Below are 12,337 nucleotides of genomic sequence, written 5' to 3'. Positions count from 1 at the left end.
GTGGGGCAGACCATGTAGTATCATCCTCCTGAGCACATCCAGATTCCGTGCCCTCCTTTCCATCGCCTCTGCCACTATGGCCCAAGGCAGGAGGAATTCTCCAAGGGCTGAGAACATGGGCTTCAGTGTTAGGGAACTAGGTCTGGCACAGGTTCCATTTACTGGCCATTGCACCTCGAGCAACTTCTCTCAGCCTTCATTTTCTCACCTATAAAATGGGGATGATCACCACCTCAAGGGGTCTTGTAAGGATGACATGGGATCATGCCTAGATGTCATTTCTGCATGTGAGTATCAGTGTATGAATCTGGGCTTTTTATTTTTATTTTATTTTATTTTATTTTTTAGGGAGGATCCAAAGTTCTGTTCAGATTCTCAAAGGGGGCTTTGACAAGAAAGAGATGAAGGCCTCCTCACCTAGAAAATGGCAACAGCCTCCTAAGCAGTCTAATGGCCTCATTTCCCACCTTCCATCACCATGGACTGGCAGGGTGCAGGTGCAATGCCGCCACTCTCCTGCTCAAAGCCCTTACAGCTCCCCATTGCTACAGCAGGGGTCAGCATCCTCTTTCTGTAAAGGCCTAGGTAGTAAATATTTTTGGCTTTGGAGGCAATGTGGTCTGTCTCAACGAATCAACATGAATCAACACCGCTGCTGTAGAGTGAAACCACCCATAAAAAAACATTAATGAATGAACTTGGCTGTGTTCCAATAAAGCTTTACAGAACTAGACGGCAGGCCAAATGTGGCCCATAGGCTGTAGTTTGCCAGCCCATTGCCTAGGAGATAAATTCTGAATTCTTTCCCCCAACACGAAGACCCTCACCTCCCTCCTCTATTTCCCCAGCCTCACCTCTCACTTCCCCCATGAACCACCACTTGGCTCTCAAGCCAGTCATTCTCAGCACCCTCAATATATACTTTGCCTTCTGTGCTTTCCTCTTTTACAACATTTGTCACATTTTAGGCTTAGATTTGCTTCTGTATCTTCTTTCCCAGCTAGTGTTTTCTTTTAAGGGCAAGGGACTGTGCTGTATTTATATTTGGAAACCCAATACTTGGCAAAAGATCTTCATTCAGTAAATGTTTGAGAGATGGATATATTTATGTTCTGATTACTATCACCATGCAACGAATTAACCTTAAAACTTAGTGATTGAGGCCAGGCGTGGTGGCTCACGCCTGTAATCCCAACACTTTGGGAGGCAGAGGCAGGTGGATCATTGAGGTCAGGAGTTCAAGATCAGCCTGGCCAACATGGTGAAACGCTGTCTCTACTAAAAGTACAAAAATTAGCCGGGAGTGGTGGCACATGCCTGTAATCCCAGCTACTCAGGAGGCTGAGGCAAGAGAATCGCATGAACTTGGAAGACAGAGTTTGCAGTGAGCCGAGATCTTGCCACTGCACTCCAGCCTGGGTGACAGAGTCAGACCCTGTCTCAAAAGGAAAAACTTAGTGATTGAAAGCAACTATTTTATTCTGCTCACAGGTTCCACAGGTCTGGAATCTGGACAGGGTACCACAGAGTGGCTTATCTCTGTCCCCGATGTCTGGGGCCTCAGCTGGGACTACTGGGGGTGACTCAAAACAGCTGGAGGCTGGAAGATCAACATCCAATGTGGCTTCTTCAATCACATGTCTGGCACCTTGGCAGGGATGTCTGGGAGGCTAGGCTCAGCTGGGTCTTTTGACCAGAGTCCCTAATGTGCCCACCAGCCTGGATGTCTCAGTGTAGTTGGACTTCTTACATAGCAGATGGCCTCCCCCAGAGCAGGTGTCCCAAGAGAGCCAGGTAAAAACTGCTTGGCCTTTTTTGGCCTAGCCTTGGAAGCCACACAGTCTCCCTTCTGTTGCATTATTTGGGTTATGAACAAGTCACTAGTCCAGGCAAATGCAAGGGAAGGGGATTTACTTCCACCTCCTGATGGAGAAGCAGCAAGGTCACGCTGGAGAACAGCTGGAGTGTGGGGTGGAAGACGCTGTGGGGGCCATCGTTGGAAAATACCGTTGTTCACAACCTAATATGAATGAGTGAGTGAATGCATGAGAGACCTGGTACAGAAGCTGAGGGGTCTGTGCTGTAGCCCCGTGGGGAGAGTGCCGGCCTCTGTACTGACGGAGAGAGGAGAGGAGTCTCCTGGTTGACCTCTTCAACCGGGAGAGTCACAGGCTTCGTGCTCTTTGCCCTAAAGGGCTGCAGTATACCAGAGCCTTACAATATCTCTCACTTCTGTCTCTTCTCACCCCCAGGAGAAGCGAATTTATGATCTGAAAAAGAAAAATCAAGAACTGGGGAAATTCAAGTTTGTGCTTGACTACAAAATAAAGGAGCTGAAGAAGCAAATAGAACCTCGAGAAAATGAGATCAGGGTGATGAAGGAACAGATTCAGGAGGTGAGAAGCCATTTGCAACACTCTGGCCTCTCAGACCCTCTGTCTCTTCTTCCACGATTGGCTAGCTGGCCTCAGGGACTGAGAGGAAGCTCTCCTCACAGTCCTCTCTGCTCCCAAGGTGTATGCAGCCTCCAGTCCACAGCGGTGCAACTGGGAAGGCCGTGGCCCTACTGCAGGCTCAGCTGTCCAAAAGCAAATCGCTTGGGAGTTAACTTGCTGCAGGACCTGGAGATGGGCTTTGGCCCTACCCGTGCCTCCGTGTGCAGTGTTCTGTGCCCTCCTAAGGGAGACGCAGCTATTGGGCATTTGGCCACCAGAGGGCAGTGTGTACTCAGCCAACAGGCTAGCCTTCTGGTTCAACGTTTGTTCTCAAACTGGAAATGTTGGTTGAGACCCTAGGCGAGGCCATGGTGTTTGGACTTCATCTGATAAGGAGTGAGAAGTCATCAGAGGCTCTTGAGCAGAAGAGTGACATAATTAAGAATGTGTTCTGGGAAGCAAACAGGATGAAGGTAGAGAGGCGAGATTAGAAGCAAGATCAACTGGACAAGGGTTTCTGAGAATCCTGTAAGGTCTCCCGTCCCCCTGCACATACCACCTTTCCCTGCAACATATGTTTCCCCATCAGCCTCCCCTGCTGGGCTGACAGTGGAGTCCATGTTGATCTAAAACTGAATTCTTGATTTTTCTCTCCCGCTTCCTCCAGTTTTCCCTCTCAGTTAGTGGTCCATGATCCACCCAGTTACTTAATGCAGAAATGCATAAGTCTTCCTCGATTCTTCACTTCTCGTAACTCCTGTATCCAAATCATCAGCAACATCTATCTGATCAATTTCCAAAACACATCTCACATCAAACCCTCCTTTCCCGCTGCTGCTATCACCCCGCTCCAAGCAGCCACCATCTCTTATATGGACTGGACTCCAGCCTCCAGTCTGGTCTCCACATAGAGGCCTGAGTGAACTCCCCAATGGGGTCCCATCTCACCTATAGTAAAATCCAGAGTCCCAGTCAGGCCCATAAGGTCCTATGTGATCCAGCCTCTCCCTGCCTCTCCAGCCTCCTCTCGAAGCTCCCTTTCCCTGCTCCAGCCCACTGGCTTTCTGACAGTTCCTAAAGTCACGCTTTTCCATCTCAGAACCTCTGCTGCGCTGCTGCCTCTGCCTGGAAGGCTCTTCCCCCAGATCGCCACATGGCTGGTTTCTTTGCATCTTTCCGGTCTCAATCTATATGCCTTCCCTGACCACCCTAGACAAAATAGGCTTCTGCTCCCCCTCCATCTCCTCTAATTGTTTATGCTGAGCCAGGATAACAGATACAAGGGTATCAGAGAGCACTGATGACCCAACTAGAAGTGCAAGAGCCGTGGTGGTGCCGGTTCTGCCCCATGGCGCCTTTGCTCTGGTAGGCCCAGTAAAGAAGCCCGGTGGAGATCAGTCCAGAGTCAGGGCGCCCAGAGAGGGTATGTCCTTGTGACACTGACTTTTTCCCTGGCTTCTGGGATGAGAAAGGATGTCCCCAGCTGACCACAGACCTGCCTCCACGGGGCCTCCTGCCATTCTTAATTTCCAGGCCCCAAAATGGCAGCTGTCAGTCCATTCGGGGTGCTATAACAAAATACCTTAGAAGGGGTAATTTATAGCCAACAGAATGTATTGCTGAAAGTACTGGAGGCTGGGAAGTCTAAGACCAAGACTCCAGCAGATCTGGTGTCCAGGCCTGTTCCTCACAGATGACACCTGCTATGTGTCCTCTTGTGATGGAAGGGTAAAAGGGGGCAGATAAGCTCCCTCCAGCCTCATAAAAGGGCACAAATCCCATTTGTGAGGGCTCTGCCCTTGTGACCCAATCACCTCCCAAAGAGCTGACCTCACTTTGGGGGTCAGGTTCCACCATAGGAATTTGGGGTGGACGGCACCAAGGTTCAGACCATAGCATCCTGAGAAGATGAGAGGAAGAACAGAGGCCCCACCCACCTGGAGGCCAGCACAGCACTGCCCCCTTTCTCCCTCCTCATTTGACACATTTGTCAGCTGTATTTCAGGTCAGGTCCATTGTTTGCTAATGGTTAGCTTACTTCCCCCATCAACACACCTGGGGGGACCATTCACCTTCTCTGGCAGTTACGGGGGCCAACCATGGCCTTAATGCTCAGCAGGGAATACACTCGCACTTTGGGAGTGATTCCAGCAGGATGCCTCCTACTTCCTTTTGCTGGTGCCAGTCGCTATCAGGGCTGATATCTGGGCCTGGGTGCTTCCAGGAGCCTCTGACCTTGGGGCTTCCCTCTGGGGGTCATAGACGTCTTTGGTTCATGCACTGTGGATCTCTTGTAAAGGTCCTTTTCTCCCAGGAAGGAAGCCTCAAGCCCTCGGCTCATTTGTAGAGCTGCAACCTCTTATAACACTTCCTGATTCAGGTACCTCCCCTCACATACTCTTTTTCCAACTTGGCTCTGATGATTCAAGGGTCCCTTTGCCCTGCCTAGGGGAGAGGTTTCCTGAGGCTTGTTGTTTTAGTTTACACTCATTTATTTACTCATCTAGGGCAGGGTTTTTCAAGCTCAGCACTATTACTATTTTGAGGTAGGTAATTCTCTGTCTTGGAGGGTCTGTCCTGTATATTATAGAATGTTTAGCAGCATCTCTGGTCTCTACCTGCTAGATCCCAAAAGCACCCCCTATCCAGGGTGTTAAAACTAAAAAATGCCTTCAGACCTTGCCAGAGGTCCCCTGGGGGGCAAAATGCTTTCTATCTCCTGCCTGAGCCCCATTGAGAATCTCTGAGTGCGATGAAAAACACATGGAAAAGTAGATGGAATTTCCACACTGGGAAAGATGCTTGTTTCCACATAACGGGCTAGGCTTCTGGCTGTCCAGCCAGCTACTCAAATTTGACATATTTCCCAATTTTTCTATAAACAGATTATTTTTATTCTCAGAGTAGTATGAGTCTTTGCCTGGGGGAAAAAATGAACAGAAGTAAATAATATACTCCTGTACACCCTCCATGCTAACCTCATCTGTCACTGTTGGCCTGAGATTTAGAGAATGAGGCACTCAGACATGATCTTCGGGAGCCCCTCAGATAGAAGCCCCCTTTCTCTCTTCCAGCTGCCATTGCCTTGGCCTAGGACGCTCTCATCTGTCTCCTCAGCCACACTGGCAGCTCCCGACTGGTCTGCCTGGCCCCCATCTTGCTCTATTCAGTAGAACCTCTGCATCAGGCCCTCCAAGATGCAAATTACATCATTCCATCCTGGTCTAAGCCTTCAGCGGCTCTCTGAGCTTTCAGGGTAAAGGCAAACTTCTCACCATTTGAGCCTCTGCCCTTGGGTCCTGCATGACCTAGCTCAGCCAGCCTCTCCTGTCCCTCCCCTCTCCCCCTTCTTCAAATCCCCCCTCCTGCAGCCACCCTGAGCCACTTGTAGCCTGCAGAGATGCGCCAGGCTGCCCATGTCTCTGGTCCTCTCTGTGCAGGCTGTTCTCTCTGCCTAGAATTCTTTCCCCCTTTGTCCTCTAATACTTTTTCTTCCTCCCAAATCCAGGGGACACATCCCATCTTTTTGGGCGCTGCCTGCTCACCTCCTCTGTGTATACACAGTGCTTTCTGCCTTGACTGCAGTGTTTATCCTACTCCACCTGAATTTCTGACTTACTACTTATCCCTGCAGACCTGAGGCCTCTTGAAGGCAGAAACTACCTCTTAATCAGCTTTAGATCCCTAAGTCTACAACAAGCTGGGCGGCCCTTTCTAATGGGCACATTCTTTAGCTGTGCAAATACCCACACTCAATGGGTGTCCCCTACAAGGTGGTTCTACATAACTCTGCCAATTCTGCCTTCTTATCTTATCATTCCTCTTCCAGAAGCAGGTTGTTTCAGGCTCTTCTCGTGCCCCTCACTATTGCTCTCCTTTGCCCACCACACTTGCCATTATTCGTTCATTCGTCAAATATTTGCATGCCACCTTTATGCCAGGCTTTGGGTCACAGGGCTATTCTGTCTATACAAAATGCTTCTAATAATGAGGAAAACGTTCTTCTAAAAGCTGCCCCTTTGTGTCTAGAACATGGATGTGGTTCATTAGGGCCTCCTGGTACCCCCCAGAAGGTTGCCAAGAGCCTTGAAATTTGATCAAAGGCCTGGGATAGACTAGAGAGGGAGGGACTACTCTACCCAGCCGTGAAAAAACCCAGTGAACTATCCCATTCTCCCAAAACAGTCAGCAAACCTCTCTTTTAACAGAAATACTAGTGTCCACCAGATTTAGTCCATAAGTCATTAGGAATTAGGTCAATGAAAGCTCACGCACGGCTAGTCTCATCCTAATTGGACACTCCAGTTGTCATTCCCATGACTTTTGTTAATATAAATGCAACAGTGAATTTTAAAAAAATCTTTCAGCCCAGGCACAGTGGCTCATGCCTGTAATCCCAGCACTTTGAGAAGCCGAGGTGGGCAGATCACTTGAGGTCAGGAGTTCAAGACCAGCCTGGGCAACATGGTAAAACCCTGTCTCTCCTAAAAATACAAAAAAAAAAAAAAAAAAAGCTGGTCATGGTGGCAGTTACCTGTAATCCCAGCTACTTGGGAGGCTGAGGCTAGAGAATTGCTTGAACCCGGAAGCGGAGGTTGCAGTGAGCCAAGATAGAGATCACACGACTGCACTCCAGCCTGGGCAACAGAGCAAGACTCCATCTAAAAAATATGTATTTCAGAAGCTCACTGGTGGTTTCTTATTTTTCCTGTGAAGACAGGACACTTCTCAGTTGTACTTTTTAAGACCTTTCAACAGAATGATGAGGCTGAGGCTCCTTCTCAGCTTCTCCTTTCCTGTTTTATGCCTTAGATGGGTGGTGCCCACGTGTTGGTCCCTGCAAACTTTCTGCTTTAAATGACCCGTGGCCCCAGAGGGTCGAGATTCGCTCATACAACTTCACAAAGCAGGCGAGGAAGGCGCCTCTCTGGGGAGCCCTGCCTCAGGTTAGAGTTGAGGTTCTAGTATTTGGGTGGCACCACTGTATAAAGAATTCAAGAAAATAAAACAATCAGCATGGTTGAAGGAAAGGGAAAGTGACTCAGAGGGAAAACGTCCCAGCCTGGCCGTGGAAACACGTGATGCTGGTTTAGCATATCAGTCCAGGGGCGGGGAGCTGTTAGGAAAGCAAGTAGAGAAAGGTTTTGATCCAGAGGACACAGAAGGGGATGAGAAAAGAAATGCCCGGGTATCAGGGGCGGCGTCCCCACTGAAAGACTACGATTCTCAAATACAGTTTTCATTATCTCACTTTCTTCTTCTTGACTCGTTTCCCTTGTTCTCTACAGATGGAAGCCGAACTGGAGAATTTCCATAAGCAGAACACTCAACTGGAGCTGAACATCACAGAATTGTGGCAGAAACTGAGAGCCACCGATCAGGAGATGCGCAGAGAGAGACAGAAGGTGTGAGGGTTTCAGAGTCTGGCAGTTCTTGGATTCAGGATCTGGCACCTATCTGCAATGGGCAGCTGGCTTCCAAGAGACAGAGCCAGCCCACTGCGAGGACATGTTTCCCATTTTAACTCACATTCTTTACTTGCTCCCAGCCCTGCCTGCTTTCAGGCCCATGTAGATTTACATCACTGAACTCATCTGAGACTATAAAATCACTTTGGGTAAGTGATCAAGGAGGTGGCAAGTCAGCGTGGCAGGAATATTTGTAGCATTTGGCTTCTTTGGCGGAGGAAAGTACATGCTCAGAGAGGCAATTTTGTTGCCACTGGTTTAAGGCTTTGACAACCAAAAAATTGCAGAGGCCAGGGGAACTTCAAAGATCATCGATTCCCATTTCTCTGTGTTACAAATAAGAAAAATTAGGCCCCCAAAATTGGGAGATTAAGAAACTTCACCCAGCACCCACAGCTAGGTAGTACACACAGAGCTAGTAATGGAATCCAGGTTTTCTGGACATGGGCCTGGACACGGTTGTGCCCTCTTCCCTAGCACAGGCCACTCCTTAACATTTGTTGAATAAGATTGGAACTTTCCGTCCGGGCACAGTGGTTCATGCCTATAATCCTAGCACTTTGGGAGGCCGAGGTAGGCGGATCACAAGATCAAGAGTTCAAGACCAGCCTGGCCAACATAGTGAAACCCCGTCTCTACTAAAAATACAAAAATTAGCCAGGCATGGTGGCACGTGCCTGTAGTCCTAGCTAACTGGGAGACTGAGGCGGGAGAATTGCTTGAACCTGGGAGGCAGAGGTTGCAGTGAGCCAAGATTGCACTACTACACTCCAGCCTGGGTGACAGAGCGAGACTCCGTCTAAAAAAAAAAAAAAAAAGATTGGAACTTTCCATTCTCTGCAGTAAGCATTAATTAACTCTGCACTAGGTAACACTAGCAGCTGCAGAGCCATAAATGTGAACTGATACAGATCCTGCTCTTTCCAAGCTGAAGACGATGATCAGGAATTTGTGGCATGTGCATAATAGTTACATTGAGAGGTGGAAAACGGTGGAACATGTAGAAAGGGCCATGGATGGCAGCAAGAGAAAGGAGAGACTCTCTCCAGGTCAGGGCTGGGGAAGACAGGGAAAAGCACGATGAAGAGGGGACGCTAGCCCAAGTGTGTAGATAAACCAACCTGACCCCTTACATCGGCGCTCCTGACTATCGGGAAGGGTAAGCACTGGATGAGCTAATACGGGGGACGTGGAAGCCCCGGCCAGGAATCTGCAGGAGAGAAATGATGCCATCTGTGTTGGCTCTAAAGGGATATGGGTAACCACATGAGCTTCCTTTCATCTTTTAAGGCCTGTGGTCCTGAAGGAAATCAGAGCCAATAAAGAAGCCCATCTGTGTGGCCTCTTAAGGATGAAGCCCCATATAGGCTGCTCAGGCCAGGTGCCCAGCCGAGGGCAGGTGCACAAGACTTTTTGTGCCTCCACCTGTTGGCTCTGTGCCCATCTAAGTCTCTGTGCCCAGTGTGGCCCCTGGTGGTCAGCTGTGAGTCCCAGATGAGGCGTCTCTTTTCCCTTGCTGTGCCATTAACCTCTGCCTGCAGCCCCCGCCCCTCCACCTGGAGAGCACCCTACAGTGCCAGAAGGAAATGTCTCTGATTGCAGGAGCGAGACTTGGAAGCGCTCGTCAAAAGGTTCAAAACAGACCTCCACAACTGCGTAGCCTATATTCAGGAGCCGCGGCTGCTGAAGGAGAAGATTCGAGGTCTCTTTGAGAAGTACGTGCAGCGAGCAGACATGGTAAGTTCAGCCTCCCCTCCTGCCAGCCCTGCCCTCCAGGGTCTCGTCTCCCTCACTGAGAACCTCCTGGGCCCCGTCAGGTGGAGATCGCAGGGCTGAACACAGACCTGCAGCAGGAGTACGCCCGGCAGCGGGAGCATCTGGAGAGGAACCTGGCCACTCTCAAGAAGAAGGTGGTCAAGGAGGGCGAGCTGCACCGCACAGACTACGTCCGCATCATGCAGGTACCTGCACACTCCCCTCGGCCCCTGGGGAGGCCAAGCCATCAAGGGTCCCTCTGAGACCACCTGTCTTCAGAGCAACCCAGGTGTCTGGGGGCCCAGTAGCTCCCCCTAAAGTCTTATTTGGGCTCCTCTCCTCTGAGCTCATCTTGGCTGTGACTGTGGCTGAGAGCTCACCTAGGAGGTTTTCTAGGCACTTCCATGCTGCACCCTGCCCCCCACCCCACCAGTGCCCACCTCCCTTCCCCAGGCACCCTGTTCTTCTTTTCTACCCCATCTTTATCCAGAGCACACCTATGTCCTGCCCCACTCCTCTCATCAGCCCCTGGGCCCTCTAGACCTTCATCCACATCATCTTAGCTCTCCTGAGCCTCTCCCTTCTCTCTTCTGTTCCCAACTCCCATTTCACCTGACTTTGTCTTGCTCCTTTTTATTCTGCTACCCATATCTCGTGGCCACGCCTCATCTGATTTTTCTGGTGCCTCAGGTCCCTACCCTTATCTCTTGTGTCCTGAGTTATCCACACCCTCCCAGAGCTGGCCTCACTCTGGTTTAATAAGCGCCTCACACCCACCTCCCCGGATCCTTCATAGGCTGTTCAGAGAGCCTGACCCCATTACTGCCGCCTCCACACAGGCACGTTATCAGGAATGCCAGTCGGGATTCTTCTGCCAGATTTCTGTTTGGGTATCAGTATCGTCTGAGGCAATTAATGTGAATTAGTATCAAAAGGGAACATCAGAATCACATTTATAAAGCACGTACCTTTTTATGTTCACATTTCTTTAATGCCATAATTAAAATACTGGAATGAGAACAGGTTGCAATTAGATTGAAACAAACCAGTTCCCAGCTTGGCCAGTTCATACACAGCTGGGCAGAGCACACTGTGATTCAGGCCAGATCCAGGCATGGCTGGTCTCATGCCATCTTACGACCAGTCCCCACTGAAAAGCAGCCCAGTCCATCTACCCATTGCCCTACTCCGTGGCCATGAAAGCTGTCAGAGGCCCAGAGATAGAAGTGCCTCCAGTTGGTGGAGCCCTCAGACACCAGCAGCCGTACACTGAACCACTACCTGGGGCTCTGGAGTGCAGCAAGCAGGGAAGGGGAACCAGGGTGACAGCAGGAGGCATTGTCAGCTGCTGACATCACCCAGCACCCTCTGTGCCCTATCACCAGAGCACAGGCCTGAGGAACTGGGTCCCTCTCTCCATGCCAAGCAGCCAAAGCAAACATCGGTGTAGGAGAAGGAAGACCACAGGCTAGCCAGAGGGTGTGAGCATCAGCATGAGGCTGCTGGGGCCGGCATCCTGTCCTCTTCTGCTTCCCCATGCCCTGGAGGGTGCTGGGCCAGGGTGGGGTGGAAAGCAGAGGAGACCCAAGCGGGGCCTCCCTGATGGCTAGCAGAGTGAAGTCCCTGGAAGAACATTTTCTCCAGGAGCATTGTAACCTGCATGTTGGGGAGTCCCATGGATCCAAATAAGTAACTCCAGCAACTGCAGGAAGTAAGAAGGGGCCCGGGGCAGGGGTGTGTGGCAGGGGGTGCAGGTCTCCGGGTCCGCACCCCTTCAACCAGAAAGAGACTGCTTGTTGATAACAGTGGGGCTCTTTTTGTTGGCAAAAAGCTTGGAAGATTAAAAAAAAAAAAAAGTTTTCAAAACCACTGTGCCGACCCTGGTTTACCCTGCTCCGCCACTCTTCTGCCAGGAGACCTTGGGTAAATTCCTTAACTCAAGGAGCCACCCTCCCTATCTGTAAAACAAGGAAGAAAACAGCAACCTGAGGGCTGGGGGAGTTCCTGCAAGATCGAATGGGATAACCATATGAGGCACCAGGCACTGGCCTGGTACAGAATAAGTGCTCAAAAAAAAGCAATTTCCAGCTGGGTACAGTGGCTCACGCCTGTAATCCTAGCACTCTGGGAGGCCGAGGCAGGCAGATCACGAAGTCAGAAGATCGAGACCATCCTGGCTAACACGGTGAAACCCTGTCTCTACTAAAAATACAAAAAATTAGCCGGGTGTGGTGGCGGGCATCCGTAGTCCCAGCTACTCGGGAGGCTGAGGCAGGAGAATGGCGTGAACCCGGGAGGCGGAGCTTGCAGTGAGCCAAGATCATGCCACTGTGCTCCAGCCTGGGTAACAGAGCAAGACTCCGTCTCAAAAAAAAAAAAAAAAAAGAAAGAAAAAAACAGCAATTTCCATCCTCGTCATCCAAGCAGAGGACCTATCCAAGAACCAAGGTAGAAATCCAGTGGGAAAGCCTAGAAGTCCATCACAGGATGGGCCACTGGTGCCTGTGGACTGCAGGTGGCAGGGGATGGAGGGTGGATGGCACAACTGATTCCAGACCCTCAGTTGGTGGCCTTGGTGTATGCTGGTCAGGAGCTAGCTGAACCTCATCTTCAGGTTGCCATGGCCCTGGCACTTCAATCCAAAAAGGCTGAGGAAGGCCGCGGCAAACATGGCATCTA

The 12,337-nt window shown here is 50.3% G+C and overlaps 1 protein-coding gene and 1 long non-coding RNA gene across 3 annotated transcripts in view; one reads left to right on the top strand and one right to left on the bottom strand.

Annotated features, from left to right (window-relative positions):
- LOC141408220 (uncharacterized) overlaps positions 1-12,337 on the bottom strand; it is an 86,193-nt gene that overhangs the window by 41,364 nt on the left and 32,492 nt on the right. The gene's annotated exons all lie outside the window — the stretch shown is intronic.
- CFAP57 (cilia and flagella associated protein 57) overlaps positions 1-12,337 on the top strand; it is a 76,124-nt gene that overhangs the window by 45,963 nt on the left and 17,824 nt on the right. The window contains exons 17-21 of one of the 2 annotated variants that reach the window (XM_074010001.1): positions 2,253-2,396; positions 7,724-7,840; positions 9,506-9,640; positions 9,721-9,864; positions 11,044-11,524. In XM_074010001.1, the coding sequence (XP_073866102.1) occupies positions 2,253-2,396; positions 7,724-7,840; positions 9,506-9,640; positions 9,721-9,864; positions 11,044-11,130 (627 nt within the window). In that variant the 3' untranslated portion in view covers positions 11,131-11,524. Of the gene's footprint in view, positions 1-2,252; positions 2,397-7,723; positions 7,841-9,505; positions 9,641-9,720; positions 9,865-11,043; positions 11,525-12,337 lie in introns of those variants that run through there. The other variant, XM_015437254.4, reaches the window with a different exon arrangement.

The sequence above is a fragment of the Macaca fascicularis genome, chromosome 1 (genome assembly GCF_037993035.2).
Source record: "Macaca fascicularis isolate 582-1 chromosome 1, T2T-MFA8v1.1".
In the NCBI taxonomy this organism is placed as follows: Eukaryota; Metazoa; Chordata; class Mammalia; order Primates; family Cercopithecidae; genus Macaca; species Macaca fascicularis.
Note: the sequence above shows the minus strand (reverse complement) of the source record. Positions and strands in the feature narration are given on the sequence as shown.